The sequence below is a fragment of the Heterocephalus glaber genome, unplaced genomic scaffold (genome assembly GCF_053883595.1).
Source record: "Heterocephalus glaber isolate CG9 unplaced genomic scaffold, H.glaber_assembly_v1.0 deba00001504, whole genome shotgun sequence".
Classification (NCBI taxonomy): Eukaryota; Metazoa; Chordata; class Mammalia; order Rodentia; family Bathyergidae; genus Heterocephalus; species Heterocephalus glaber.
Window position 1 is genome coordinate 72,185,665 of NW_028258324.1, and position 26,363 is coordinate 72,212,027.

A 26,363-nucleotide genomic window follows, 5' to 3' on the forward strand; every position below is an offset into this window, starting at 1 on the left:
GTGCAGGTTGTTTTGTCTGCAAATAAACCCACGTGGACCCTTTGCGGATCTGGACTTCTTGCTACGTGGGAAGATTCCTGCTGGCTCATGGTCACAGGCTCACAGGTGCAGTCTGGGTCGTTTTTTCCCCCGCTAACTCTGCTTCTGCACTACACACTGCCACCACATCTCCTTGTCCTTCCCAGCCCCAGTCATGTGATCCAACAAGTAGAGCCCCTGGGGTTTGTGAGCCAAGCACTGAGACCACGGAATTTCACAACACAAAGCCCACTGAAGAGCCACTGGTCTGGCAGTTTTCAAATTGCTCTGCGGACTGAACCCAGGGCCTTCACGCTAAGCTACATCCCCAGCCCTTTCTATTTTTTATTAGGAGACAGTCTCACTAAGTCACTAAGTTGCCCAGGCTGGACTTGAAAGCCACCTTGCATTTCCTTTTACCACTAGTAAAGTTAAGTCCTTCTTATTCTTCAGGTTTCTACTTTAATCCTCCCTCTGCTCTGAAGTCTTCCAGATGTTCCAGCCTAGTTTCTCTCCTTCTCGAATCTTCCGTGATACACATCTGGCAAGTACATCACAATCCAGCTCCCACATGCCCAGGTCTCGCCTCTCCACACTGCTGAAGGACAAGGCAGCCTTTTATGTTCAGACCGATGCCGACAGTGGCTGGCCTGGCTGCAGAGCCTTCCTGGACCAAGGCTCGTGTTTTACTTTACTATTCCCTGCTTGGCCAGCATGGCTCTCCCCGGGGCTGTGTTTGTGCCTGGCCTGCTCGAGGCTTCCCGAATACCTTCTCTTGCTGTTCATGCTGCCCACATGGGTCCACGTGTCTGTCTGTGGGTTGTAGGCCTCCACTGTGCTCAGCCGCCGCTGGCCGTCGTAACCCCCGATGGCGTAGAGGAGCCCGTTCACCACGGCCACGCCCATCCGGCTGCGGGCCGTCGTCATGGGATGGCACTTCGTCCAGCAATTGGCGATGGGGTCAAACACTTCCACCATATTCAGGGAATCACCTGCATAAAAATGTGCTACTCAAATTAAAACAAATGAGACCATTTGTTTAGATCACGGCTAGTGGACATGGATTACATGGAACATTTGACTTGATGCTATTAGCTCTTCCCTCAGAACTACTCAGAGCACAAAGGCCTGTTAAGGAATTTCATGGCTTCACAACTTCTTCCAAGGGAAACCAGAAGTAGACAGGAGGGCTTTACCTTTCCGACAGGGTGGTTCCCCTTTACATCAGGCCCTTCACTTGCCTCACTTCGGGAGCCAGGCCCGGAGGGAAGAGCATGGTCCCAAACCACCCCTCACTTACTACCGAGGAACCCTTGCCAAGGCCTTTTGCCCTCACCCTGTTTCGTACGTGACATTTCCAGTAGAGCTGCCAGGAGGATTACATGACTAGCACGGTTCTAGAATATGCTCAGGAAACCACAGTCAGAGCAGCAAGGAGTAATAATTCTAGCCCTACCCTTTTTCACTGGTTCTTATGACAATCAATTAAATAATTCCTTTCCCTATCAGATGCTCTCTTAGCACTTGCTACTCTCTCTAATGCTCAAGGAGTTGAGGACTCAGGACTTCCTTTTCCAGGTCAGGAGGCTCACATGCAGAAGACTGCCACCCACCTCTCACAACCTTCCATTTAAACAAAACTGCCTGGGGCTGCCAACCAAGGGCTCTGGAGGCCCGGCCGAGGGTGTTCCTGAAAACCTGACTGCAGGACACCAGAGCCCTGAAGCACAGTGGCGGCGCAGGACTGTGAAGCCCCTGAAGGCAGATGGCCTCACACAGAGCTGGGCTCCTCCTGACTGCACCCTGTACCCGGCTGACTAAATGCCACAGATAGTGCGATGTTTAGGGAGAGTGCGGCTGCACCTCAGTTTCCTTGGGTGTAATGTAAGGAGGTGAGGCCTTGAGGATTTCTAAGGCCTCCTTAGCACCGAGGTTCGGGTTCAATGGCATAAACATGTGACAGCTCTGATTGCAGAGCAACGACATCAAATTGAGAGGGGAGAGGGAGGTAATAGGTCGAAGCAGAGGAGCCAGAAGGCCCAGGAGGGGTTGACTGTGCTTCTGCATCCAAGATGTCCCAGATGAGGCCAGGTGTGGTGGCACATGCCTGTGATTCCAGTACTAGGAGGGCTGAGGCAGGAGGATCGCCATGAGTTTTAGGCCAACTTGGGCTACATCATGACTTCAAGGCCAGCCTGAACTACATAGAGAGACCCTGTCTCCAAACAAACAAGCAAAAACAAAAACAAAAAACCCCCAAGGTGTCCCAGACAAGGGGGTTGCAAGATACCTGCTGACTTGAGGCCTCCCACGGCGTAGATCAGCCCAGTAATGGACGTGCAGCAGCGAGGCTGAGTTCTGAAGGCCAGGAGGTGGGGCCGCTGCTCCTGCATGAGGTGATAGTCCTTTGCCTGCTCCACCAGGTCCCTGGAAAAACGTGCAGGATGCTAGGACGAGAGGCATCCTCTCCCCTCTGTCCACATCTGCACTTTTGAGCCAGGCTCCTCCACCCCCAACGGCAGGCAAGGAAAACCGGGCAGGAGAAGCCTTCTGGAAGGTCTGGTGTCAAAGAACCCAGGTGAAGCCTGGTAGGCTGAGACACGCTCCAAAGTGGAGGGGCGGGATGAGCAGAGCGACCCCTGCTGGTGTAATGAGCACAATCTTCTACCTGGCACAGAGCAGGCACGGGTGGGTGGGGCTGGCAACCGGTCACACTCGGACCAAAGCTTTCTTCCCGGCACAGGGCACTGGGGCCCACACGCTGCGATCAACACCTCTCCTCTCCCTGTCCCCACCATGTCCCTGTCCCAGCACCCTCCACACCACAGTCCAGGCTGTTTCTCTAAGACCTCAGAAAGCTACTGACGGAGGGGAAATAAATGTAACTCTTAACCTGCGAGATGTTAGGTACGCTGAGTTTGTGTTCTCTAAAATCAAAGAATGCATTTTATGGAACAACGGAGGTTACGAGTAGGAAAACTTTATTGAGAGAGAAAGAGAGCTCCTGAGAGACAGGAGGGGACCCGAAAGCGGGATGCCAATGAGTCTACTTTTCAAAGGAAGTTTTTTTTTTTTTTTTTTTTTTTTTGGTACCGGGGATCGAACTCGGGTTTTTGCGCTTGTGCAGCAGGCGGCGAAACCACTGAGCTAAATCCTCAGCCCTCAAAGGAAGTTTATAGAGTAAAATCATGAGGTGGGCGTAATTTGGGTTAAAACTATGATCAACCAATAAGATTCTAAGTATAGGGCCGGGGATTTAGCTCAGTGGTTCCAGCGCCTGCCTTGCAAGCTCAAGGTCCTGTGTTCAATCCCCGGTAGCAAAAAAAAAAAAAAAAGATTCTAAGTATAGCAGCTTAGGTAATATTGATCCAATGGAGGAAGCAGGTCACATGGCAAGTGTACATGGCAAGAACAAAGTCTTTCTTTAGGAAGGGATAGACTGGGGGTCTTGGTCACCCACTAGGGTGGCTGACGGCTAGCCAGATGTTATTGGACCAGGTGATACCGATTATCTCCTGGGGAGGCATGCAGGCCCGGCCATTTTGTCCTTATTTTGAGGCCTGGCCTCTAACAGTTGTGCCTCCGGCCACAGCTGTGATGTGTTTTTATTTTTTGTACCGACTCCCTCGAGGGCCCAGTCCTGTCTGACTGCCTATGGTATTTTTACCTAACTTAGCCGTCTAAGATACTACCCCTCCTTGCCAACAGCACTGTTCTGGCCGCACTGCCACGGGTTTCTGCCACCGTCCTTCACACTGCTGGCACTGAGCCCCGACTTCCTCCTGAACCAGCTGACCCCAGCAGGAGCGAGAGAAGAAGGGGAGAGCTGAATATGGGCAAAAACTTTACTGGCAAAGGAGAATTTTCTTTCTTCTTTTTGTTTCTGTTTTTTGACACAGAGTCTTACTATGTAATTCAGGCTGGCCTCGAACTCACAGTGATCCTCCTGTCTCAGCCTCCTCAGTGCTGGGATTATAGGCATGCGCTATCATGCCTAGTGAAGAATGTTCACTGTTGTGAGTATGCCAAGCAATCTGAAGGATGGGCATTTTTCTCTGCTGCTTTAAACTGATCAAAGCTTTAATGGGCTGTCACCCCGGGACGGGCTTGGTGCTCTCCTGTACTATCGCCACTGATTTTTCTCTGGGGAAGGTTTCACAGCTGGTAAACTAGTCCTCTCCTTGCCCATTGCTGCAGCCACAAAGCCTGTGCTCCCCAGAGATGGGGCCCTGACTTAGTATTTACTGAAGGGGGCAAGGAGCTCCAGGAAGTCCCATTCACACCACTCAATCAGCGGCCAGGGTGGACAGGGCCAGGGCAGGCAGGACGGATGCTTGTCCACCTCAAGCAGCTCCGTGGTGAAAATGTTAGAACATCCTCATCCACGTGGGGAGAAACACCCCTTCTGCCTCAGTGCCCCACGCTGCACCTCTCTCTGCCCTGGTGGAAGACTTGGGCTCCTACCACTTCCTCTCCTATTCTAGAGAGAGTGTGCCCAATCCATGTGCCTTGAATTAGGTGGATCACTCCCAATCTGTCCTCCCTGGAGCTGTAAGTGGAACTAGTAGCCGAGTCCACCACCTAGGCCTTTGGCAGTGTCCCATGCGAGTCTACCTTGCTCACCTGCACTTGTGGCAGCTTCGTACCAGGTCATCCTGCTGCACTCGGTCAGTCAGGAACTGGGGACGGCAGAGAGGCAGGCGGATGATGGACAGCAGCTCGGGCAGGCAGGGACCCCTCTGCTCCCGGTCATATCTGACCCAGGCCAATGCGGCTTCGTAGACCTGCCATGAGGAAGAGGGTGCTCAGGCAACAGTCACCCCACTTGGGAGCCACTCCCCTGGCCCCTAGCCTCAATTCCTTGCTCGGCCCTGAAATCCTTCCTCCTACTTGTCTCCCAGATGCACTGCTTTCTCTCCACTTCCTCAGCTACCCCATCTGGTCCCGCCTTTGCAATGCAAGGCTGGGCTGCTGGAACAGCTTCCTGGTTTTCATTATGATTTCCTATTGACAACCATCAGGGCACTGTACTCCTCTCTGCATCACAACAAGATGCCTGCTTTGCTCCCTTCCAGCTGCCCCTACACCAACCCCTCAAAACCCTCAACTCTAGCCAGGCTGGGCCTGTTCCGGGTTCCAACTGTTACCCTCATCTAGATGTCCTCTCCTAGCCTCTTCCCTCAAACCCGCTCCCCTTCCTCTAAGGCCTGGCTTGAGATCCACGTTCTCTGAGAAGCCTTCCTTAATGGCTCCAGCCACAAGGATGTCTCCCTTGAAAACCCATCCTCCCATCCACAGCTACGTCACTTAAATAAATGTGAGCTGCCCCAGGTCACACTCAGTAGCAGAAGAGCTGGGGCAGAACGGCTGATCTCGGGATGAGGCTCTTTTCTTTACTCAGGGTCCATACTGTGGGCTCAGGGTCCACTTTTCTACTGGTCACTAATACTCAGGGTGGGGACTCTTCTGTCACTGAGAAATTAGCTGAGTTGGGCCTCACACCCCACCGCTTGCCTCCTAGAGCCTAGGGCTCCCACTGAAGCCCAGCTTCATGCAGGCCACCACTCAGTTTCAAGCGTTCTAACTGCCTTGGCCAACCAAAGGCCAAGACTTCTCAGCTGACCAAGGCAGAGGCGTGGCAGCAGCAATTTCTCAGGGCCTGCAGGCCCGGGCCACACTTCTCAGCCTGCACTGCCAGTCCTTGCCACCCTCTGCTCAAAGTAACTTATTCAGCATCCTTTAGAGACGAGCTGCACACCTCCAAGGCAGCAGAGGGGTTCTGTCCGAACGCTAGTCCTCTGCTCCTCTCTGGCTACTAACACCTGCTCTCATTTTAGCTTTTCTCGACCATGCCAAGATCTGTCTTCTCTGTCCTTAGAGGACCCAAGGCTGCCCAAAGCCCACTCTGCCCATAGCTTCACCCTCCATGACTAGAACTGGCTTTACTGAGAGCCGTCCCTCCTACTGCTCCAGCTCAGGAATCGACACCCTCTGGTCTTTGACACTGACCCCCACTTCCTTCCCAGCCCCCTGCATCTGGCCCTTGTCCTCGCCCCTCTGCCAGCACAGATTCCACGGGCTGTCACGCGGGTGCCCTTGATTCCCATGCCTAGCTCCTAGCTTCCTCACTGAGGTGCACCTGGAAAAAACACTCTAAGCTAAGGAGGTCCAGCTCTTTAAGTTCTCCTCACCCCCGCTCTGCCCCTGCACCAGTGACGGCTGACAGCGAACACACAACAAAGCCGACCAGTTCACTGCGATTCTGACTACTGATCTGCTACCCACCAGCTCTCTCTTATCTCCCTAGCACTGTCCAAGTGCTCTACCCCAGAAGACAACTCATATTCGTTTATCTCTGCTGCTCCTCGCTCCCTGCTGAGGGGACAGAAGCAACTCAGAAGACAGCATCCTTAAGAATCTACTATACCTCTCCTGCAGCACCTGGTTGCATGCACCCGGCTCTCCCTCCTGCTGCTTGGGCATGGACGGCTCCTGCTTCTGTCCAATGCACCCTGTGCCCTGACTCTATCACTTCTCCCTTCAGAACACTGCCAGCAACTGCTCACCCTGTCCCCTTTCCTGCAAAGTCTCATCAGCAGTCAAGTACGCTGTACACCCCTCACCTTAATGAAAAGCCAAAACCCTCCTGACTTCATGTTCCCTTCAGTGATTGCCCCAGGCTCTGCTCTTCTTTAGAAAGAACCTCCTTCATTCCGGGTGTGGAGGCACACACCCGTAGTCCCAGCACTCGGGAGGCTGAGGCAAGAAGATCACCTTGAGTTTGAGGCCAGCCTGGACTACATAGTGAGTTCAGGGCCAGCCTGGACTACAAAGAGAGACCTGTCTCAACCACCCCCCACCCCCAAAAAAACCAACAAAAAAAACCTCCTTCAAAAGTTGTCTACAGGGCCAGGGATCTAGCTCGGTGGTTCTGCCACCTGTCTTACAAGCGCAAGGAAAAAAAATAAAAATAAAAAAATAAAAATAAAAATAAAAAAATAATAAAATAAAAAAATAAAAAAAGTTGTCTACACTCACTATTTCCAATTCACGGCAATATTATTTCTAATAGGAGAGATCAGAAATAACCCAAACACATAAGAATAAGGGAAGTGGAGATGATAAGAGTATTAAGGCTTTAAAATATAAACGTTTTCATGAACAACACATGCAATAAAACAAACCCCACTGTACATAATAGCTGGATACACACTGATCTTAACTTTGTTTAGAAAAAACAGAAAACAGTGGTGGAGGGAACGGCATCCCAGTCACCCGCACAGCCTACGGCTGAGCATACCGACCTGCTCCTCTGACTTCACATTCAGCTCGTCCTGGGACAGGAGCTCGAGCGCGTCATCCAGTGGCAGGGCCAGGAACTCCTCCGACAGGGACACCTCCACAAAGTGCTGGTGGATGAAGCTGTTGGCCGCGTCGTACAGCACAGCGCACATCATTGTCCCAGCGAACTGGCGCACACCCAGGCAGTTTTTGGGGTGGAGCCTTTTGATATAAGAAAAAATGAAAAAACCAACAAATTAGAGGAGGGAAGAATGTTACCTTTGATCATTCTCAGGATGGTTCTGGGTGGAGCCACGGAACAATACAGACTAATTTTGTCCCCAGCTTTGCCGGAAACTCCCTATGACACCAAGTGAACCCACCAGGACTCACCTCTAAAGGCACCTAAGACAGTTTATCTTACTTAGAGGATTTTGCTTCATAGGCCTGGAGCCCGGTGGACAAGGTGGGAGGCCTGGGAGGTCCTGTGTCATCGCTGTGAGGACAGGACAGACATTGCCGGCCCTGCAGCTCCTGTCTGGTGTCCAGGACCTGACGACACCCCTGGGCACCGGGAAGGCACTGGGGCTGCACAGGGAGTCCAAGTCATGGGGAGAGATGACTGGTCAGTTTGTTTTGTTTTTTAGGGGGGTGTTTGTGAGGTGGGGGAATCAAACCCAGGACCTTGAATATGGCAGGCAAATGCTCCACCACAGAGCTACATCCCCAGCCCAAGAAGTAACTGAGATGATCTCTCCAACAACAGGACCCTTATGCATTTTTCTTCCTCTTAGGAAGAAAGAGGTTCCATGGACCTCACTGTTCAGGTCTCTGGAAATAGCACCAGGAGCTTATCATTTAGTCAGCATCAGCGAGTCAAACAGGCTGCTGTGTGCTATACTTTTACACACATTCTCCGAAATCTTTTTTTTTTTTTTTTTGCAGGACTGGGGATTGAACTCAGGAGCACTCTACCATTAAGCTACATCCTCAGCTCTTTCTACTTTTTCTTTTTTTTTTTTTTTTTTGGTACCGGGGATCAAACTCGGGTCCTTGCACTTGCGCAGCAGGCGGCAAAACCACTGAGCTAAATCCCCAGGCCCTCTTCTTTTCATTTTAAGAAAGTCTTGCTAAGTTACCCAGGCCAGCCTTGAACTTGTGATCCTCCTGCCTCAGCCTCTCAGTAGCTGGGGTTATAGGTTATTTTCCAAAATCTTTTTAACAGCCCTGCACACTGCTCTCACGAAATGTGCTCCCAGTCTCTGGACCAGCAAGTGTGGTGCTGAGATTGAACCTGACCTCTTGCACGCATTCCTACAGGAGCAGGGGGGAACAGTTCTCTTTAGGGTCAGGGCAATCCTGGCCCTGGCTTTCCCTAGGCAACCTGAGTGGGTTCCTTGAGTTCTCCCACATGTCAGCCATTTCTTTACCTGGAAAAAGATGATGACATCGACCCACCTCCTGGGGGTGTGGCCAGAGAGACTGAGCCAGGAGGATCGCTTGAGCCCAGGGGCTTCAGGCTGGCCTGGGCAAACTAGGGAGACCCTGTCTCTAAAATTAAAAAGTGAGTTCGATCCCTGGTACCAAAAAAAAAAAAAAAAATTTAAAAAAAAAAAGTGAAAAAAAATAAAAATAAATAAAAAGTGAAAGGGCCGGGGACTTAGCTCAATGGTGCCAACACCTGCCTTGCAAGAACAAGGTCCTGAGTTTGATCCTTGTACCAAAAAAAAATTAATTAAATTAAAAAATGAAAAAAGAAAGACTGTAGGCAGACACACAAAGCATGTGCCTGGTAAGAAGTCAGCTACTGTTTTAATTTCTATGGTGGCTGTTTTCCTAATTCCAAGTGAACCCGTGTGGCTCTGACATCTTGGTGGCAGCAGCAGGCTCCAGGGGGATGGACCTTTTCTCTGATTTTGTGACTGATGACCTGCTGGGGCTTACTTTTCCTGTTACAATGATTTCCTTCTCTCTTCTTCCCTCAGGGTGACTTAAAGGTTATAGGTAGGGTTACGTACACTAAGCAATACTCACCCATGTCGCCCAGCAACAGACCTGTCACTGAAAGGACAGAGAATCTAGGGATCTGACTATCATTCGTAACAGCCTGAACTTGTTCTACCCACTGCTTTGGAAACTTGGTGATTCCCAAAGGCTGAGGAAACAAGAGTTGGGTGCAGTGCACCGACAGCACAGCCAGCGGGAAACACAGGCCCAAGGTCATCTGTCCAGAAGCACTTTTCTCCTAAGGCACTGAGTAAGAGCTGACAGAGCAATTCACAAACATAAGCAGCTATGAGGATCAACCTTCCCTGGGTCTTACCACTCTGCCACCCGCCCCACAGGGTTCGAGGGTCCAGGACTAGGAGTGGACAGAGTCCAAAGATGAGGGCAAGGATGATCCAGGCAGCTGCCAGCATCTCCTTCCAGCTTCTCAGCTCAGGTCAGGGTGCCTGTGCCTCATCTTGACAGGTTTGATAGGATGCTGGGCATCGAACACATCTTAACTGAACTGTGCTACCACATCCAAGAGAGAGGGATGTGGGAAGCCTGTTTGGAGGATGCTGCTGGGGAGGGAAGAGGCCCACTCTGGAGGGAAGCAGGAAGGAAAACAACCCTAACAGGGAAATGGAGACCCACATTTTTCATTAGCTACTTCGCAGTCTTCTTCCTTGTTGATGTAGCTCAACTTTCTCAGCAAGGAGGCCGCAGAAGATGATACTTTATTGGAGGCAGGAAGCTGTGTACTTCCTATTACAACCTAGCTCTGAGGCCAGCTGCAGCTCGGTAGGCCCAGGATGCACAAGGCCTTGAGCTCAATCCCTAGCATCTTTAACACAAAAACAAAACAAAACAATCAAGCTCTGAGAGAAGAGTTTCAGACAAGAACTCTAATGCTCACCTAAACCAAGGAGGCCCCAATATCTGGGAAAAGGGCCATAAAACAAAAAATCAGCGGTAACCTTGGAGGGAAAGCAGGGAGCTAAAGATCCCCGCAAGGCTGAGGCCGCAGTGTCTCTGTGGTGCATACCCTTCTCTCCACCATGGCTAAGATGCTGTTCCCTGCTGCAGGCAACCAAACCTTCTAGCTGCAGAGCCTGGGTGCTCGTTCTCAGGGGCACGAGGAAGGGGAACCCGGAGGGCCCCATGTCACTCTGCAGCCAGGCCCAGGGAGAGCCACCTAAGGAACAGGCAGGGACAGTAAGTACCGGAGAGAAAACAGGAAGCAGGCCACACCTCTGGGGCCTGTGGCAGGGAAAAGAAACAGGAATGAGGTATGGGCTTAAGTCTCAGAAGGCGTTCTGTGTTGCTGAATAAAAAAATGCTAAGGACAGACTCAGGACACCAGGCTTTATGTTTAAGTACTTATTCCTAAGATGTTACTGCACTGGTTTAGAATCACAGGTCAGCATCTTTTGGAGCCTGAATCCAGTGATGTGGTGACCTCAAAGGACCCTAGGGGGCGCTGTTCCCTCCGGTGAAGGTGTGAGGATGGCCAACAGTCCTGGGAGCTCCTACTTGGTCAGAAAGCCGTTCTCCAAGTTCTACGGGAACAAAGGAGTGAAGTGGGTCTGTTCTGTGTCTTTAAACCCATAAACAAGTAGGAAAGGGCAGTGTATGCACCATACATCTTCACAGGCTCCCTTCCAGCCTGTCCTAGAAGCATCCAGGCTCAGGCCTGGCTCTCAGACTACACGGTCACTAGGCCTCCATCTGCAAAACCGGACACAAGACAACAAGATGAAGCCACGCACCCTGCACCCAGCAGATGAATGTCACTGCGTCTGAGGCCCCACTTCCACGGTGGTTACGACCAGCTGCCCACACAGTGGATGCTCACGATGTCCGTCCAGTGCTATGGGCAGGAAGGGGTCCGGCGAGTAGCTAAGTGTGTGGGACCAGAGGAGTGGGAATGGGAAGGCAAGGTCAGCTCCAAGAGAGGCTGGGGCTCTGAGGGCAGAGGTGGGCCGGAGAAGGTTGGCCTCAGGCCAGAACCTGGTAACCACAGGAGGCCGGGTGGAGGCTGGGCCCTGAGAGCACTGGTACCCTGGTTTCTCTCTGCCCCCGTGTGGCCCAGCGCTGCCCTTCTCCTTAGGCCTCTGGTGGTGAGATGGCCTTTAGCTATGACTGAGAGCTCTGTCTTGACGGGGAGGGAGGGAGGACCTACTCAATAGGTCATGGAGAACCACAAAGCCCCTGGCACACACTGGAAATGGGTGGGGGCATCACACACAGCCCTTGCCCTAAAAGGACACAGAGGACTCCAGTGGACAGGGGGACAGAGAATTCCAGGGGCGACTCTTACTGACAGCTGAAGTATAAAAAGATTAAGAAACCCCAGCAGAAAGGGAGATGGCTAGGGAACAGTTGGGAAGCACGGAATAAATCAGGTTGGTGCAAAACTAGAGGCTGGTGAGGCTGGAGCAGGAAGACAGGAAAAGGGACTCGCCACCCCAAGGACGGTGACAGGCAGGACAACATGTTGTGCAAAAGGCTCATCCCCAACAGGTGGGTGCTGCCCGGCGCTGATTTCCAGACATGTCATCTCTGAGAGGAAGGATCCCAGAGCCACACTCCCTGCATGACAGACACACACTAGGGACACCAGGGACCCAGCAACTGGCAGGGGCTGAGGAAAGGACAGGGCAGCGTTCCCTCCAGGTCACCTCACCGTTCTCGGAGGAACACACAGCAGGCGTCTTTGATGCTCTGCAGCTGCAGGAAGCTCGCCCCCATCAGCAGCGACTGCACGTTCTGCTGGTCGATGGCAAGGTTGCCATTGTACGCGAAGTTGATCAGAGCCTCCAGGGTGCTGGGGAAAGAGGAAATGCATGAGAAGCATAAGAAGCTTTCTTGTGTTGGCTTTGTTTGCTATTCTTGGTGGCTGCCAGACCATATTCAGCATGGAGCTATGCTATAATTTACTGCTCTATTGGTAGAGATCGTAGCTCCTTCCATCTTTTGCCATTGAATGCTTTGGGATTCTTTTTTTTTTGGTACTGGGGATTGAACTTGGGTCCTTGCGCTTGCGCAGCAGGCGGTGAAACCACTGAGCTAAATCCCCAGCCCTGCTTTGGGATTCTTATTACTGCTTTGGGGTACATTACTATCACGAGACTCTCAACTGTTTCTGGCTTCCAATTCAGGCCAAGAATGAAATCTGAACTCCAGCCATAGAGAGGTATGAGTCCAGCTCTCTCCAGTCTGGCCTCGTTCTGTCCACGCTTTCCTTTCCTTGTGCTATTCTGAATGCATTTGCACCTCGGGGCCTCGGTGCCGGCTGTGCTGTTTGGAGGGCTCTCCTGGGAAGGCGCATTTCCTTACGTCAGCCATGGTCTTGCCTCAAATGCCACCTCCCCGAGCAACCCGACAGCACAGCCCTCCTTCGCTCAGGAGCTTTTACCTGCTCCGCTCTCCTCCAAGCCCTACCATTCGTGAATTTGCCTGGACCTGCACACCCTCGAGGCTGGGTCACCTCTGTTAAGTGAAGCACTGGACACGTGGTGACCAGCCGAGCCTCCAGAGGACACGACCTCTGGAGGTTGAGTCTCCGCAGTCGAGTCTCTCCTTCCGAGGAGTTGACCTAGATTTCAGCCTTGTGGCCGCACGGCTCCTCCATGTGTAGGTGGATCCCCCACCCGTCTGGAGGGGACCACATAGTCTCTCGGCTCCTTCCCTCTAGGTTTGCCACCAGCAGGTAATGAGGTTAGGTAGCAGATGACTGAGCTACTGGGATGGTCTTAGACTTGACCTCTTTGTGCTTCAATTTTCTAATCCATCAAAGAAACATAAAAGCTGCCACATTTTAGACCTGCATTGTAGACATTAACCACACACTGACTATTCAATTTTTTTTTCGAGAGAGGGTCTCGCTATGTAGCCCAGGTTGGCCTTGAACTCGCAGCAATCCTCCTGCCTCAGCCTCCACTCCCAGCAAATATTTAAATATTAAGTTTTTCAGTCCAACTGGCCCCATTTGCAGTGCCCGAGAGCCATCTGTGGCTAGTGGCTGCCATCTGCACAGTACAAAGGGAGTATTTCCACTGATGCAGAATGGAAAGCACTATTCTAGGTGGACAAGAAGGAACGTGAACATAGAAACTGATTAGAAGAATGATTCTGCCAGGTAAATCAGCTAATGCAGAAAAGTGCAGAATAAAAGGAAAGAAGGGAATGGAATTAATATGAGAAAATGAAAAAATGGAAACAAAGTCTTTGTAGATAGGGAGGGATGGAGGGGTTGAAGGGAGGGCAGGGGAAGGGGGAAAAATAAGGACCAAGAGAGATTATGTAAAGGTGCAAATTTCCAATGATGAGTGTCATTATATTGTGTACCTAAAATGTACCGATAAAATAAAATTAAAAAAAAAAAAGAAAAGTGCAGAGTAATATGCCACCACCTAGCCCCAGTGTAAAACAAAAATATCTTGGACTCTAGGCGCTATTAAATGTTATTTTAATAGTAGAGTAAAAACACCACAAAACTCTCTAATAAACCAGGCATGGCAGTGCACACCTGTAATCCCAACACTCTGGGAGGCTGAGGCAGGAGGATGGCAAGTTTGAGCCTAGTCTACAGAACTTAGTGAGATCCTGTCTCAAAATAAAAAATAAAAAAAGGGCTGCAGATACAGCTTAGTGTGAAGGCCCTGAGTTCAATCCCTAGCACTGTAAAAACAGAAATCCACTCCCTTCATTTTAACCATCTCAGGTCACTGGCTGAGGTTCTAGCCCGTTTCCTAAACCGCCTTCACCTTGTGTGGAGTTGTTAGGCCCCCACGTGGCCCTGCACACAGCCAAAGCTGCCCCCGGAAGGCAGCCCAGGACACCCCAGGACGTAGGTACCTTGGGTCCATGCCCTGCATGACAATCTCATCCTGCTTGCACTCTATCATGTCGTTGGTAAACATGGCGTGGAAGTACGGGATGGATGCCGCTAGGACGATCCGGTGAGCGCTGAACTTGTGGTCCCCGATCTGTGGGCAAAGTGAGACATACAGGCAGATGCTGAGGATTTCAAACACAAAGACCCTGTCTGCGCCTTCCGCTGATCGCCCCTCTGCCACTGCAGCGACACTAAGGCCTCCCTCCCTGCGCAACACCAAAGCTCAGATTCAACAGGCCAGTTACAGCGGAACGGCGGAAACAGTGCATTTTATCAAGGTGTTAAATGGTTAAAAACGGAAGCCGGGATGCATGCTTGCGTGGTAGTTTCTACTCAGAAGGCAGCCTCCAAGGCCGCCTTCTCCACTCTTCCACCCACCCCAATACTGACTCCTTCAACACTCGACCCCAAATCTGGCTGGATCAGAAGCAGAGGGACGGACAGACAAACTGTCCAGGACACTGGTGCTAACAGTATGTTCTGTGAGAAAGTAAATACAGTGACAGGAAGCAACAAGGAGAATTGAGGCCAGACTAGAGAGCTTGTGTGTGTGTGTGGTAGTGACTAACGGCACAGCTGGCACCATGGGCTCCAAAGTTGGGGGTGGCAGGGCTGTGGTACACACCAGGAGCTCAGAGCTCCTCCAGGAAAGGAGTGGCTGGTGCTGTGGACAGGCTAGTGCTCTGCATGCCCAAAGGGACAGAGCCCAGCTGCTCCCCGAGCCTGACCCTTGCTCCCAGACTCGAACCTGAGGAATTCCATGAAGTGCTTTCCAACTGTCTGCCTGAAAGCTATTTCCTTCAAGAAGCGTCTCCATTTACAGCTCCAAGCTACATAAACATTTCACTTAGGAACCTTCTGTTGTCCACAAGAAAGAACTCTTCCCCCGGCCTTTCCTTGGGTTCCATATCATCAAAATGCCAGGGCAATTCAGGCCCAACCCGCATGTGTCTGCGTCACATTTACCCAAGGCGTCTGACTTGGGACCTGTTCCTCTGTCTTTTCACTGAACTCCAGTTTATAAACTGCAAACAATCCTTCCGGGACACACACTCAATCTTTTTTTGTTTTGTTTTGGTAATGGGGATCGAACTCAGGACCTTGTGCTTGGGAGGCAGGTGGTGGGACCACTGAGCTACATCCCTGGCCCAACACACACACAATCTTCCAAATGCCGAAGGCTCCTCATCAGGTGAGGCTCTTGCTATATTCAGCTTGTTCTTTCGTCCTGTGCTATCTCTAAGTCTGCCCCCCACACCTCTTTGGTCCTCTTCTCCGTTCTCTTGGGTCACTGCAGTAGGGGAAGCTGGACGGCACATCCTGAGGAGAGGGCCACAGGAAGAGGGCCCTCCATCCATCTTGCCTTCAGGGGACTGCAGCCCTGGGGACCCCTGCACTGAAACTGCAGCACAGGCCTCTAAGCCACTTCTGGATTTCTGACCCTCAGAAACTGGGAGGTGGCCAGGTATGGTGATGTACACCTGTAACCCCAGGATCCAGGAAGCTGAAAGGATCCCTGAGTTCGAGGCCAGCCTGGACTACATAGCAGGACTCTCTCAAACAACAACAACAATACAGAAACTGTGAGGTAATAAATACTGGCTGGTTTTTTTTTGTGTTTTTTTTTTTGGTACCAAGGATCGAACTCGGGTCCTTGCACTTGCACAGCAGGTGGTGAAGCCACTGAGCTAAATCCCCGGTCCCAATACTGGCTGTTTGAAGTCACTAAGTTTGGGGAGATTTGTTGTGCAGGAAATGATAATTATGACATTACTAACTTAACTCCTGTTATGGAAGATTAGGTTTGGTTCTGATACCTTTTTCATACACCACCCCACAGTCCTCCCATCTTTCTAATATAATTAGGTCAAACTCTGGTTGACCCAACAGAGTTGCATTACTAGAGCTGGGCGTGGTGGTGCACGCCTGTAATCCCAGCACTTGAGAGGCTGAGGCAGAAGCACCTAAACTGGAGGCCAGCCTGGACTATATAGTGAGACCTTGTCTCAAAAACACCAAAAAAAGAAAAAGAAAAATACGAAACAGAGCAAGAGTCACACTACTAGATTGAATATTACGTGTAGCCAAGCCATAGTGTACGCTATACCATGATGCATTTCCTTTTTTGTGTAGTTTTTACTTTCTCTGGAATGTGAAACTCCTTTTAATTGACTCAGTCAGGTACCACACCAGAGCTCTCTCCTCCTAGGGACTTTTAGTCATCCTACATGGGAACCCCCGTTTCCTGGGTCCCCTTCAGTCCTCTTCCTTTATTCTCTCTAGGGTGTGTCTTCTTGGCAGCAGGTATATGCACATGTGTCCGAAACATATTTACCCTCAAACTCCTCCCAGCCAGTTAAACTTTAAGTTGGGTAAATTTTTTTTTGTTAAAATTCTTAAAGTAGCCTTTTAGCTTAAGACTTTTGAGAAATCTAATGACATTCTGAATACCAAGCCTAAGAGACTGTTTTCTCTAGAGTTTAGTGGTTTTTTTCTGGAAAAATCTTTGCATACTTCTTTGGTAATTTTCATCCTTCTAAAGTACCTGTTTTCTCTTTCTAAACTTCTACTAATACCGATGAACCTCTTGGAATAATCTACTGTTCTTAGCTTTTCTATTTTCCATCTTTTTATTTGGTCTATCACCTAGAAACTTTTTAAACCGTACCTTTTAATCTTTCTGTGTTGTAGGGGTTTTTTTTGGGGGGGGCTATCATATTTTTAACTTCCAAGAGGTCTTTGTCTGTAGGTTTGGTTTTGTTTTAGAATTTTGTTCATTTAGGTCTGGGGATTTAGTTCAATGTTTCTGCCGCCTGCCTCGCAAGTGCAAGGTCCCGAGTTCGATCTCCAGTACCAAAAAAGAAATAATAATAATTTTGTTCTCAAGAATATGAGATTTTCTTTGATCTCTCTTGGTATATTACATAATTAAATGTTTCTTCTTCCTTGATTTTACTGTTTCCTTTGAGTCATTTCCTCTTCTATTTGTTTTATCCTTTTTTTTTTTTTTTTGGTACTGGGGATTGAACTGAGGACCTCATGCTTGCCAGGCAGGCACTGTGCTGCTGAAGTAAATCCCCAGCCCTTGATTTATCTTTTCTTAATGTCACAGTGTTCCTTTCAATGTATGGTGACGTCTGCTTATCTGTTCATACCTTTTAAGCTTTTGGAAAGCTCTACAAGACTACACTTGTCAATTTTTGGACTTCTCATCAGGGTGATCAGGCAAGAATCTGGCATTTTATCGAGGACCCCTAGAAGTCGTCACTATCTGCAGGATTTTCCTCTGGGGTGATTTTATCAGGGTGGCACCTTTCGATCTTTTGCATGGGAGCACCTCTGCAGACATTCTGGAAACTGGGTAAGAAAGAGAGAATGTGCTGCTAGTCACTAATAAAACTAGATCTGAAAGCCTTTTCAGCTTTGCTCTATATTCCCTTTCTTCCAAATGTGATATGCCTGCGTGTGGAGCCCATGCTTCAGTATCTAAGCTCCAACTCCTCTCTCCTGAGATGGTAGGAGAGGGGCTATCTATGGTAAGGAAGAGCTTTCACGTGGACTCCTGACTAATCTTCCTGAGTGGCTGCAGGGTTCTGCAGTACAAATCCTCTTCCCCCTTCATTACTCCCTTGGCAGGCGCTTTCAGTTCCTCTGACCCACTAGGTCTGGACACACACCTCTGGGTTCAACATTCAATTGATTTCTCACTTGCTGATAGCGTTTTCCTCCCTTACTATCATTTCAGTAGAGTGACTGGAGGGATTAAAGGTTAAAGTGTATGTTCAATTTGCTGTGTTTAACTGTTGGGCTTTGTTTTTCCTTTTTCTTTCTTTTGGTACCGGGGAATGAACTCCGGACCTTGCCCGTCGCAGTGCCACTGAGCTAAATCCCTTGCTGGGCTTTGTTTTTTGACCTAGAAAATCAGCAGAGGACAAAAGCACAAGCTGAATATTGTCCTGGTTTCCCCCTGAAGAAACTCAGCTAAGTAGAACATAGCCCTATCCTGGGATGCGCTAGCCAGATGACACCTGTGTTCTGTGTCTGGCTAAGGGGAACAAGAAATTTGACCTTGTTTAGATGGGGGAGACCAAGGTGGGAAAGGGTCTGAAGCTGGATCTTAGGAAGAATGGTTGAAGGACAGTCTGGGAAAGGTAAGTAGGTCAGGATGGCTGTGCTCAAACCCTAGATGAGCTATCCCACAGATGAGGGCAGATGCAGAAGGAAAAGGGAAGCAGACTTGAGTTCGTCATAGAAAATAAGAGCTCACCACCTGAGAAAATTTGGGGGGGCCTGGGCTGGTTCTAAAACTAAGTGGCTACTGAAGGGACCTTCTAACTCCATAATCCCATGAGACGACACGGTGTGAAAGGCTTTTGAAATTATAAACTCTCTCATTTGTTTTATTTTTAAAAAAATATTTATAATTGGGCCGGGGATTTAGCTCAGTGGTTTCGCCACCTGCTGCACAAGCACAAGGACCTGAGTTTGATCCCCGGTACCAAAAAAAAAATTATAATTTATTTGTCAACATAATTTATTTTCTATAGTTCAAATTAAATGGAAAAGTCCATGAATCCGTGCTTTTCAAAATAATCAACAGCCATCATCCTTTTATCAATTTCTGGTTTACTCAGGAACTTAGATTGTAATATGATAAAATAAAATCCCAAGGGAAAAAGAATGACTGGAGATGTTTTGATGTTCTAAGAAAAGAAGATCTTACGGTATTTAACAGTAGCTTCTGTTATCAAAGTATTATATGTAAATAGTATTAAATTCTTTTTTTGGTACCGGGGATTGAACTCTGGTCCTTGCGCTTGCGCAGCAGGCAGCGAAACCACTGAACTAAATCCCCAGCCCTAATAGTATTAAATTTTAAAAAATAGTATTAAAGGGCCAGGGATTTAGCTCAGTGGTTCCGGCACCTGCCTTGCAAGCACAAGGTCCTGAGTTCAATTCCCGGTACCAAAAAAAAAAAATTGTATTAAAATTTTAAATAATGCTAAGAATTTTTAAAAACAAAAGCAATTTCTGTTCCCTTTGTCATCTTTACTCTCACATCTGTCCCAGAGACAATAATTTGGTTTTTTGGGGTTTTTTTTTTTGGTACTGGCGATCAAACTTGGGACCTTGCACTTGTGAGGAAGGCAGTGGAACCACTGAGCTAAATCTCTGGCCCTAATTTGTTTTTTTTTAAAGCAAAGTTCTTTTTAGTATTTTTCTCTAGTTTTTAAAATAAACTGGTTGTACTTTATTTCACTTAAGAGTATGTAATCTCAGTTGTTTTTCTTTTGGTACCAGGGATCGAACTCAGGTCCTTGTGCTTGCGAGGCAAGCAGCGGAACCACTAAGCCAAATCTCCGGCCCCACACAATCTCAGTTTTAAAATGTTACTTTTTTCTTTTCACAATGATATAATTTTATTTTATTTTTTGATACCAGGGATCAAACTCGGGACCTTGTGCTTGCAAGGCAGGCAGTGGAACCACTGAGCTAAATCCCCAGCCCCTCTTTTTTTTTTTTAAGATAGGGTCTCACTAGTGGCAATCCTCCTGCCTCAGCCTTCCAAGTTCTGGGGTTACAGGTGTGTTCCACCATGCTCAGCAAAAAACATTACTTCTTAAAAAAATGAGGTAGTAATTTATTGAGCCCCTTCTATATGCCACAACTGTGCCAAGTACATATTATGCTTACTTTCTCATTTTTAATTTTTACTAGTACATGTTTGCAGTACATATGACTAGATTCACCAAGGGAGTTGGCACATGTATGGAGCATGTCTGAATCATTTTCTCATTTTAGTTTTCACAACAACCCTTTCCAGTAGCCTTTGTGACTCACATTTTACAGATGAGGAAACCGAGATTTAGAAATTAAGTAGTTTGCTGCAGGTTCGAGGCCAGCTTGGGCTACACAGTGAGTTCAAGGCCAGCCTGCACTACGTAGCAAGACCCTATCTTTAAAAACAATGAAACAAAACAAAACAAAAATTAAGTAGTGTAACCAAAGTCAAATAGTGTTATTTGAAGGAGAATAAATTATGCTTAAGTTATCTGCTAGTGGGGTTTGAGAGGGACCCAGGAGACAATCTAACTCCCAGCTGGAGTTCTCAAGACAACTGAGGAATTTTAAAGACTAAAAATAAAAAAAACCTATGCGTGATTAAAATGTGTAGGATTAAACATACATCGTACGAGTGAGCAAAAGCAAAACTTGGGAAATCTGAGGAAGAATGGTGGGTTTCCTTGCCACATCACCACTGGCAGGACCTGGGGAAAAGTGCACTCCATCTCCTTGCACTATTTCTTTTTTTTTTTTTTTTCTGGTATCGGGACCTTGCACTTGCGAGACAGGCGGCGGAACCACTGAGCTAAATCCCCGCCCTGCACTATTTCTTACCACTGCATGTGACCACTCTACAATATCCTAAAGTAAAATGTTCATTAAAAAAAGAACAAAGCAAATGGGAAATCAAAGTGTTATTTTCTTACAGATAAGTGTGAAAGAGTAAGCTATGGTTTGTCTAAGAGCCAAGTGGGTCCCTGGTATAATATTTAGAATGATACAGGCTCTTGCAGAGGCAGGCCACATTCCCCAGTAATATGCAGCTACACACTGTTTCAAGTCTCCCCACTCCCCCATCCCTAAGGTGGCTAGAAAACATAAACCGGTACGACAAAATTTGGAAAAAAAAAATCAATAAGAAACGGGCAACTGATTGGCCAGAAAATGTAATGTTTAGGGTGCAGCTCTACCTCTCATCGCACTTGTTATAGCCCCACCTCTAAAAGGACACCTCTGTCCAGTATTAGCCATACAATGGAATCAGATGGCGAATTTAAGGTCTTTGAGAGTCAGGGTCAAAGTTTAAAGCATGCTGGAAAGAAAGAAACGCATTTATGATGCACAGGAAGCACTCTGAATGGAAAGAGCTGAAGCCACCCACACGAGTGGCAGCTGTGAGGCTGGGTCAGGACCTTGTCTCCCATGTGCCCGACCCACACCCAGTGCCCTGACCCAGCCTCTTTACAGATCACCACACGGTGATCCGTAATGAGCAGCACCTACAAAGCTCATCAGGGGCAGTCATGAGACTTCCTAGGTACTTAGGTCACCCTCGAATTTGCTGCTAAGGAAAAAAATCAATTCTGACTGGAAAGTCCAAACCACTTCCCCTAAAACCACAGCAAAGGTGCAGGTCTCACACCACTTGGGTTGGGGAGAGGGGAGATACAGAGCCTCTTCCTGAGCGAGGCTCCACATAACATGAGCAGAAGTCTGAGACTGAAGTACTCCTGCTCGCCCGCACGGTTCCTCCACAACTTTAATACTTGTCAGCAGTGTGGGTTGGGAAATTACAAGAGGAGACGGAATTACATGCAGGGGAGGGAGATTCCGTTCTAAAAGTCAGTGAGTAACAAGGGCACATACGTTCTAACTCCACTAACTTGGCTTTTAAAATCATGGTCGGACATGGTGATCGATGCCTGTAATCTCAGCACTCTGGGAGGCTGAGGCAGGAGGATCAAAAGTTTGAGTCTAGCCTGGGCAACTCAGCAACTTGGCAAGATTCTGTCTCAAAATTTTTAAAAAGGTGGTGAGGTGGGAGGGGGTGTCTTGCTGCAAAAGGCCCTGAGTTCAATCCCAAGTACTGAAAAAAAAAATCATGAAAATACTATTCCTTTGATGAATGTTAAATATCAACATGGCCCCCATGATTCAAGTATAGATATGAAAGGGAAAGTACAGATATGAAGCTAAAGGAACAGACAGGGCAGTCAAGAATTCTATAACTCACTACAGAGTGTTAGGAAACCAGGTAGGAATACTAAAGAAGGAATTCCAAGCCTATCAGGCCGCTCAGTGGGGAATGGCGTGATCTGGAAGGGTACGTGGCTTGCAAGGAGCCCAGGGCCCGGGCCGGAGGGAGAACAGAAGAGCTCCGCCTGGAGGTTGTGGGAAACGGGAGAAGAGCTCAGACTCGGGAAAGACCCTGGGCTCAGACGTGCTCTGACTGTGACTGACGGACCAGGGAAGGGAGACAGGCATCCAGATGACCCTGGGGTCACTGTGCGACTTGATACCTGGGAGTGCCACTCACATACAAGGATGAGGTCAAGGGTGCAAGATCAAGTGAAGTTTTGGACAAGCTGACACTGAGTACCTGGGAGACATCCAAACAGACACCATGCAGGAAGACGATGGAGAAATCTGGAACAGAGACAAATCTGGATGCAACCGACACATCTGTGAATCGTCAGTGTAGAAGGGAGAATGCTTAGGAGAGCTCAGGGTATGAAGAAAAGAGGACGTAAGACAGTCCTGAAGAACTCCAACACCTAAAGAGCACTCAGTTAGAGGATGCATAAGCAAAGAAGGGAAGTACAGAAATGAAAAAAGGAAAGGGGAAGAAAAGGAGAGTCTGGAAGTAGAAAAGAGTGCAGGAGCAGGGGCAGCCACCAGGCAGCAGGTGGTGGAAGCTGGAGGCTCCCACCAGCTGTTAGCTCAGTCATTCCAATGCACCTGAGCTCTCAAGACTTTCTGAGATGAAATAGCAAAGTGAAGAATGATGGACATGAACATCATTTAACCGGATCACCAGGGCCACTCCAAATTCCAGAAGTGCCAGTAGGAAAAAAGTGTCATCTTGTGCAGACCCAGCTAATGTTGCTGGCCATCCTGGTCTTGTCTGGAGACATGGATGTGTGATTTGTCCCAGCCTGACCACCAGCACATGTGCAGCCTGACAGACCGCGTACTTCACTCATGGTGAATGGAGAAGTAAATGACAGGGCAGCCGGGCTCTGGCGCAGACCCTATCTACCTAGGGTTTTCTCAGAGGGGCCTCAGAATTGCAACATTAGTGTCCTCACACGAAGCGATAGATAGCTGTGAAAATAGCACAGTGACAGGAAGTTAGCAGAGACTTGCAGAAGCCTTTGTTGTACCCACCCAAGACTGCCAGCCAGCAAAGACGAAGGCCTAAGTGACTGAAATCCTCACAAGTTCAGTCTGATGCACAGAACCATGGTGCAGAGATTAAAACTCTGCATTTTAGGTGCAGTTCTACGACAGCTGCCCAACTTTACCTGCTTCGGGCTCCCGGATTAGAATAGAGGATTCTCAAGAGAAGCACTGGGAATACTGGTACTCACTCTATTGGACAGTATCAGAAAGCACAGCACAGCACTGAAGGTCAGAATATTTGCCAGTCCCTCACCCTGTGCCCATCCTAGAGGAGACAGCAGGCACAAGCTGCATGGCACATATAAGGCACCAGTTTCCAAGCCAGGTGTTGCCTTTTTTTATTTTCTTGTTAACCTTTCTGAATGATGTGGGCAAATCTCTTCCCTTTACTGTCCTGAGCCTCAGTTTCTTCATTTGTAAAATAAGGGGCCAGATCAGATTTCCCAAGAGATAGTAGCTGTACTAACAGTAGCCTAAGACAAATGCAGAAAAGCTCCTACTTTTCCTTGTGATGGCATCTACATACCTTTGGAAAGTAAGTGCACACATACATAGAAGACCTATCCAGCCTGACCCGAGCCCTGGACCAAAGGGCACCACAAATTCTGTCCCCTATCACAAGCAGGTAGGGTTCAACGTTCAACCAGGAAAAGCAGCAGAATAAAAATCTGAGTTGGGAGTAATCTGAGACAGGGATTCCCAAAGAAAGCAAAAGATATGTCCAGAATCGATTTCTCTTCAACAGAAAACATTTCAATATTATTGCTCCTTCCTTAGAGGAGCTCACAATGAACATAATAAAATAAACAGTTAAGTGCCTGCCAGTACAGACAGAAGACCCTTGGGATCTGTGGGGTTAAAAGTCTAAGCTTTTAGTCCGTCACAAGGGATGCTGAAAGAGCACAATAAATAGAAAGCTACACTTTTACTAAGGCACAGATTGAGCCAGAAAGACTATGAGGTTGGTGTGTAAGAATATCTACAACATGGAGAAGCAAAGAGCTAAGCGTGGTGGCGGGCGTCCCAGTCTCCAGGGGACTGAGGTGGGAGGATCACTGGAGCTCAGGAGTTTGGGGCCAGCCCGAGCAATGCTGTAAAATAATAAATAAAATAAGCCAGGGGCAGCTGTGCACATCTGTAATCCCAGCACTGAGAGGATGATGAGGATGATCAGGATGATCAGGAGCGTTGCAAGTTTGGGTCCAGCCCAGGAAATTTAGTAAGACTGTCTCAAAAAGAAAAACCAAAGGGCTGGGGATGAAGTCGGGCGTGGTGGTACAGGTCTGTAATCCAAGCACTTGGGAGGCTGAGGCAGGAGAAGTGCAGTAAGTTTGAGGCCAGCCTGGGCTACATAGTGTACAGAGTGAGTCTCCATCTTACAAAAAATGCAGGGGCAGGGGTGGGAATAATTATGGCCAATAAGCACAGGAAAATGCAAGTCAAAACCATGGGATAACACTTAATATCCATGAGGATAGTTATTACCAAGATAATGGGAAATAAATGAGACACACTGGCAAAGATGTGGAGCTAGCAGAGCCTTTGTACACTGTTGGAGGGAATGTTTGTGACAGGGTGCATCTGCCATCCACTGTGGAAAACAGTTTGATGGTGTCTCAAAAATGCTAAATACAGAAACCCAGGGATGCCGCACACATGTCATCCCAGCACTTCGAGGCTGAGACAGGAAGACTGTGAGTTCAAGGCCGGCCTGAGCTACATAATGAGACCTTGCTAAAAAAAAAAGTGCGTGTGTGTGTGTGTGTGTGTGTGTGTGATACAGAGATTAAAATAGGATCCAACAAGTCCACTCCTAGGTAGACACCCAAAAGAATTGAAAACAGGGGCTCAGATACTTGTAAGCCAATGACTATAGTACTGTTAGTCACAAGAGGCAAAAGTGAAGACAACCTGAGTAGCTATCAATAGATGGACAGATAAACATGGTAAATGAAATGTAATACACACAGTGGAATACTATTCAGCTTTAAAAAGGAGTAAAATCAAGGCAATGAGAAGACAAGGGTCAGGCTGAGAGAAAATATTTGCAAAAGGGATGTCTGAAAAACACTATCACCCCTAATACAGAATTAAAACTAAATAAGAAAACAACTAAATCTTTAAAAGGGCAAAAGAGCTACAGATACGTCACCTAAGAAAATATACATATGCCAAATAAGCCTATGAAAATCTGTCATCAGTGCACTGGAAATGTAAACAATGAGCCACCACTACACACTTATTAGAATAGCTGAAATATAAAATATTAAAGACATCAAATACTGGGGACGACATGGAATAAGACCAACGCCAAATGTACCTTGGAAGACAGTTTGGTTCTTACAAAACAAAACACATTTTTACCATATAATCCAGCAATCATGCTGCTTGGTATTTACTCAAAGGAGTTGAAAACTTATGCCCATAAAAACCTGCATGAAGAGCTTCTATAGGAACTTTACTCATAATTGCCAAAACTAGCCGGGCATGGTGGCACCCATCTGTCATCCCAGCACTCGGAAGGCTGAGGCAGAGGGACTGCCAAGAGTTTGAGGCCAGCCTGGTTTACACAGTGAGTTCAAGGTCAGTCTCAACAACACAACAAGACCTTATCTCAAAAAACAAAAACTTGGAAGCAAGCAAGATATCCTTTAGTAGGTGAATGGATAAATAAATGGTGATATATCTAGGCAGTAGAATATCACTTCGCCCTAGAAAGAAATGCACTGTCAAACCATGAAAAGAGGGCCGGGGACTTAGCTCAGTGGTATTGCTGCCTGCCTCGCAAGCGAAAGGTTCCGAGTTTGATCCCTGTTACCAAAAAAAAAAAAACATGAAAAGAAAAGGCAGATTGCTAAATGCATGTCAGTAAGCACAAAAAGCCAATCTGAAAAGGCTACATATTGTACGATGCAAACTATATGACATTCTGGAAAAGGTAAAACTACAGACAGAGTAGAGGGATCCGTGGCTGCCAAGGTTGGAGTAGGGTGAATTAGGGGAACACAGAGGTTTTTAGGGCAGTGAAATTGCTCTGTATGATAGCATAATGCTGGTTACACATTTGTCAAAACCATACAATACCAAGACCATACAATACCAAGAGGTGATCCCAATGTAAACTGCAGACTCGGGGTGATGTGACATGTCAACGTAGGGTCACTGATTCCTCAAAGGTACTGCTCTGGGGCAGGATTTTTTTTTTCTTTTT

The 26,363-nt window shown here is 48.0% G+C and overlaps 1 protein-coding gene across 5 annotated transcripts in view; it reads right to left on the reverse strand.

The window, feature by feature from the left end:
• Positions 1-26,363, reverse strand: part of Klhl18 (kelch like family member 18) — a 51,457-nt gene that overhangs the window by 7,745 nt on the left and 17,349 nt on the right. For 3 of the 5 annotated variants that reach the window (XM_004834984.4, XM_021256882.2, XM_021256900.2), the window contains exons 2-7: positions 14,146-14,276; positions 11,972-12,112; positions 7,323-7,521; positions 4,642-4,802; positions 2,309-2,445; positions 788-1,025 (exon numbers count right to left, since the gene is read on the reverse strand). In XM_004834984.4, the coding sequence (XP_004835041.1) occupies positions 788-1,025; positions 2,309-2,445; positions 4,642-4,802; positions 7,323-7,521; positions 11,972-12,112; positions 14,146-14,276 (1,007 nt within the window). The remainder of the gene's footprint in view (positions 1-787; positions 1,026-2,308; positions 2,446-4,641; positions 4,803-7,322; positions 7,522-11,971; positions 12,113-14,145; positions 14,277-26,363) is intronic. The other 2 variants (XM_004834985.4, XM_021256886.2) reach the window with 1 other exon arrangement.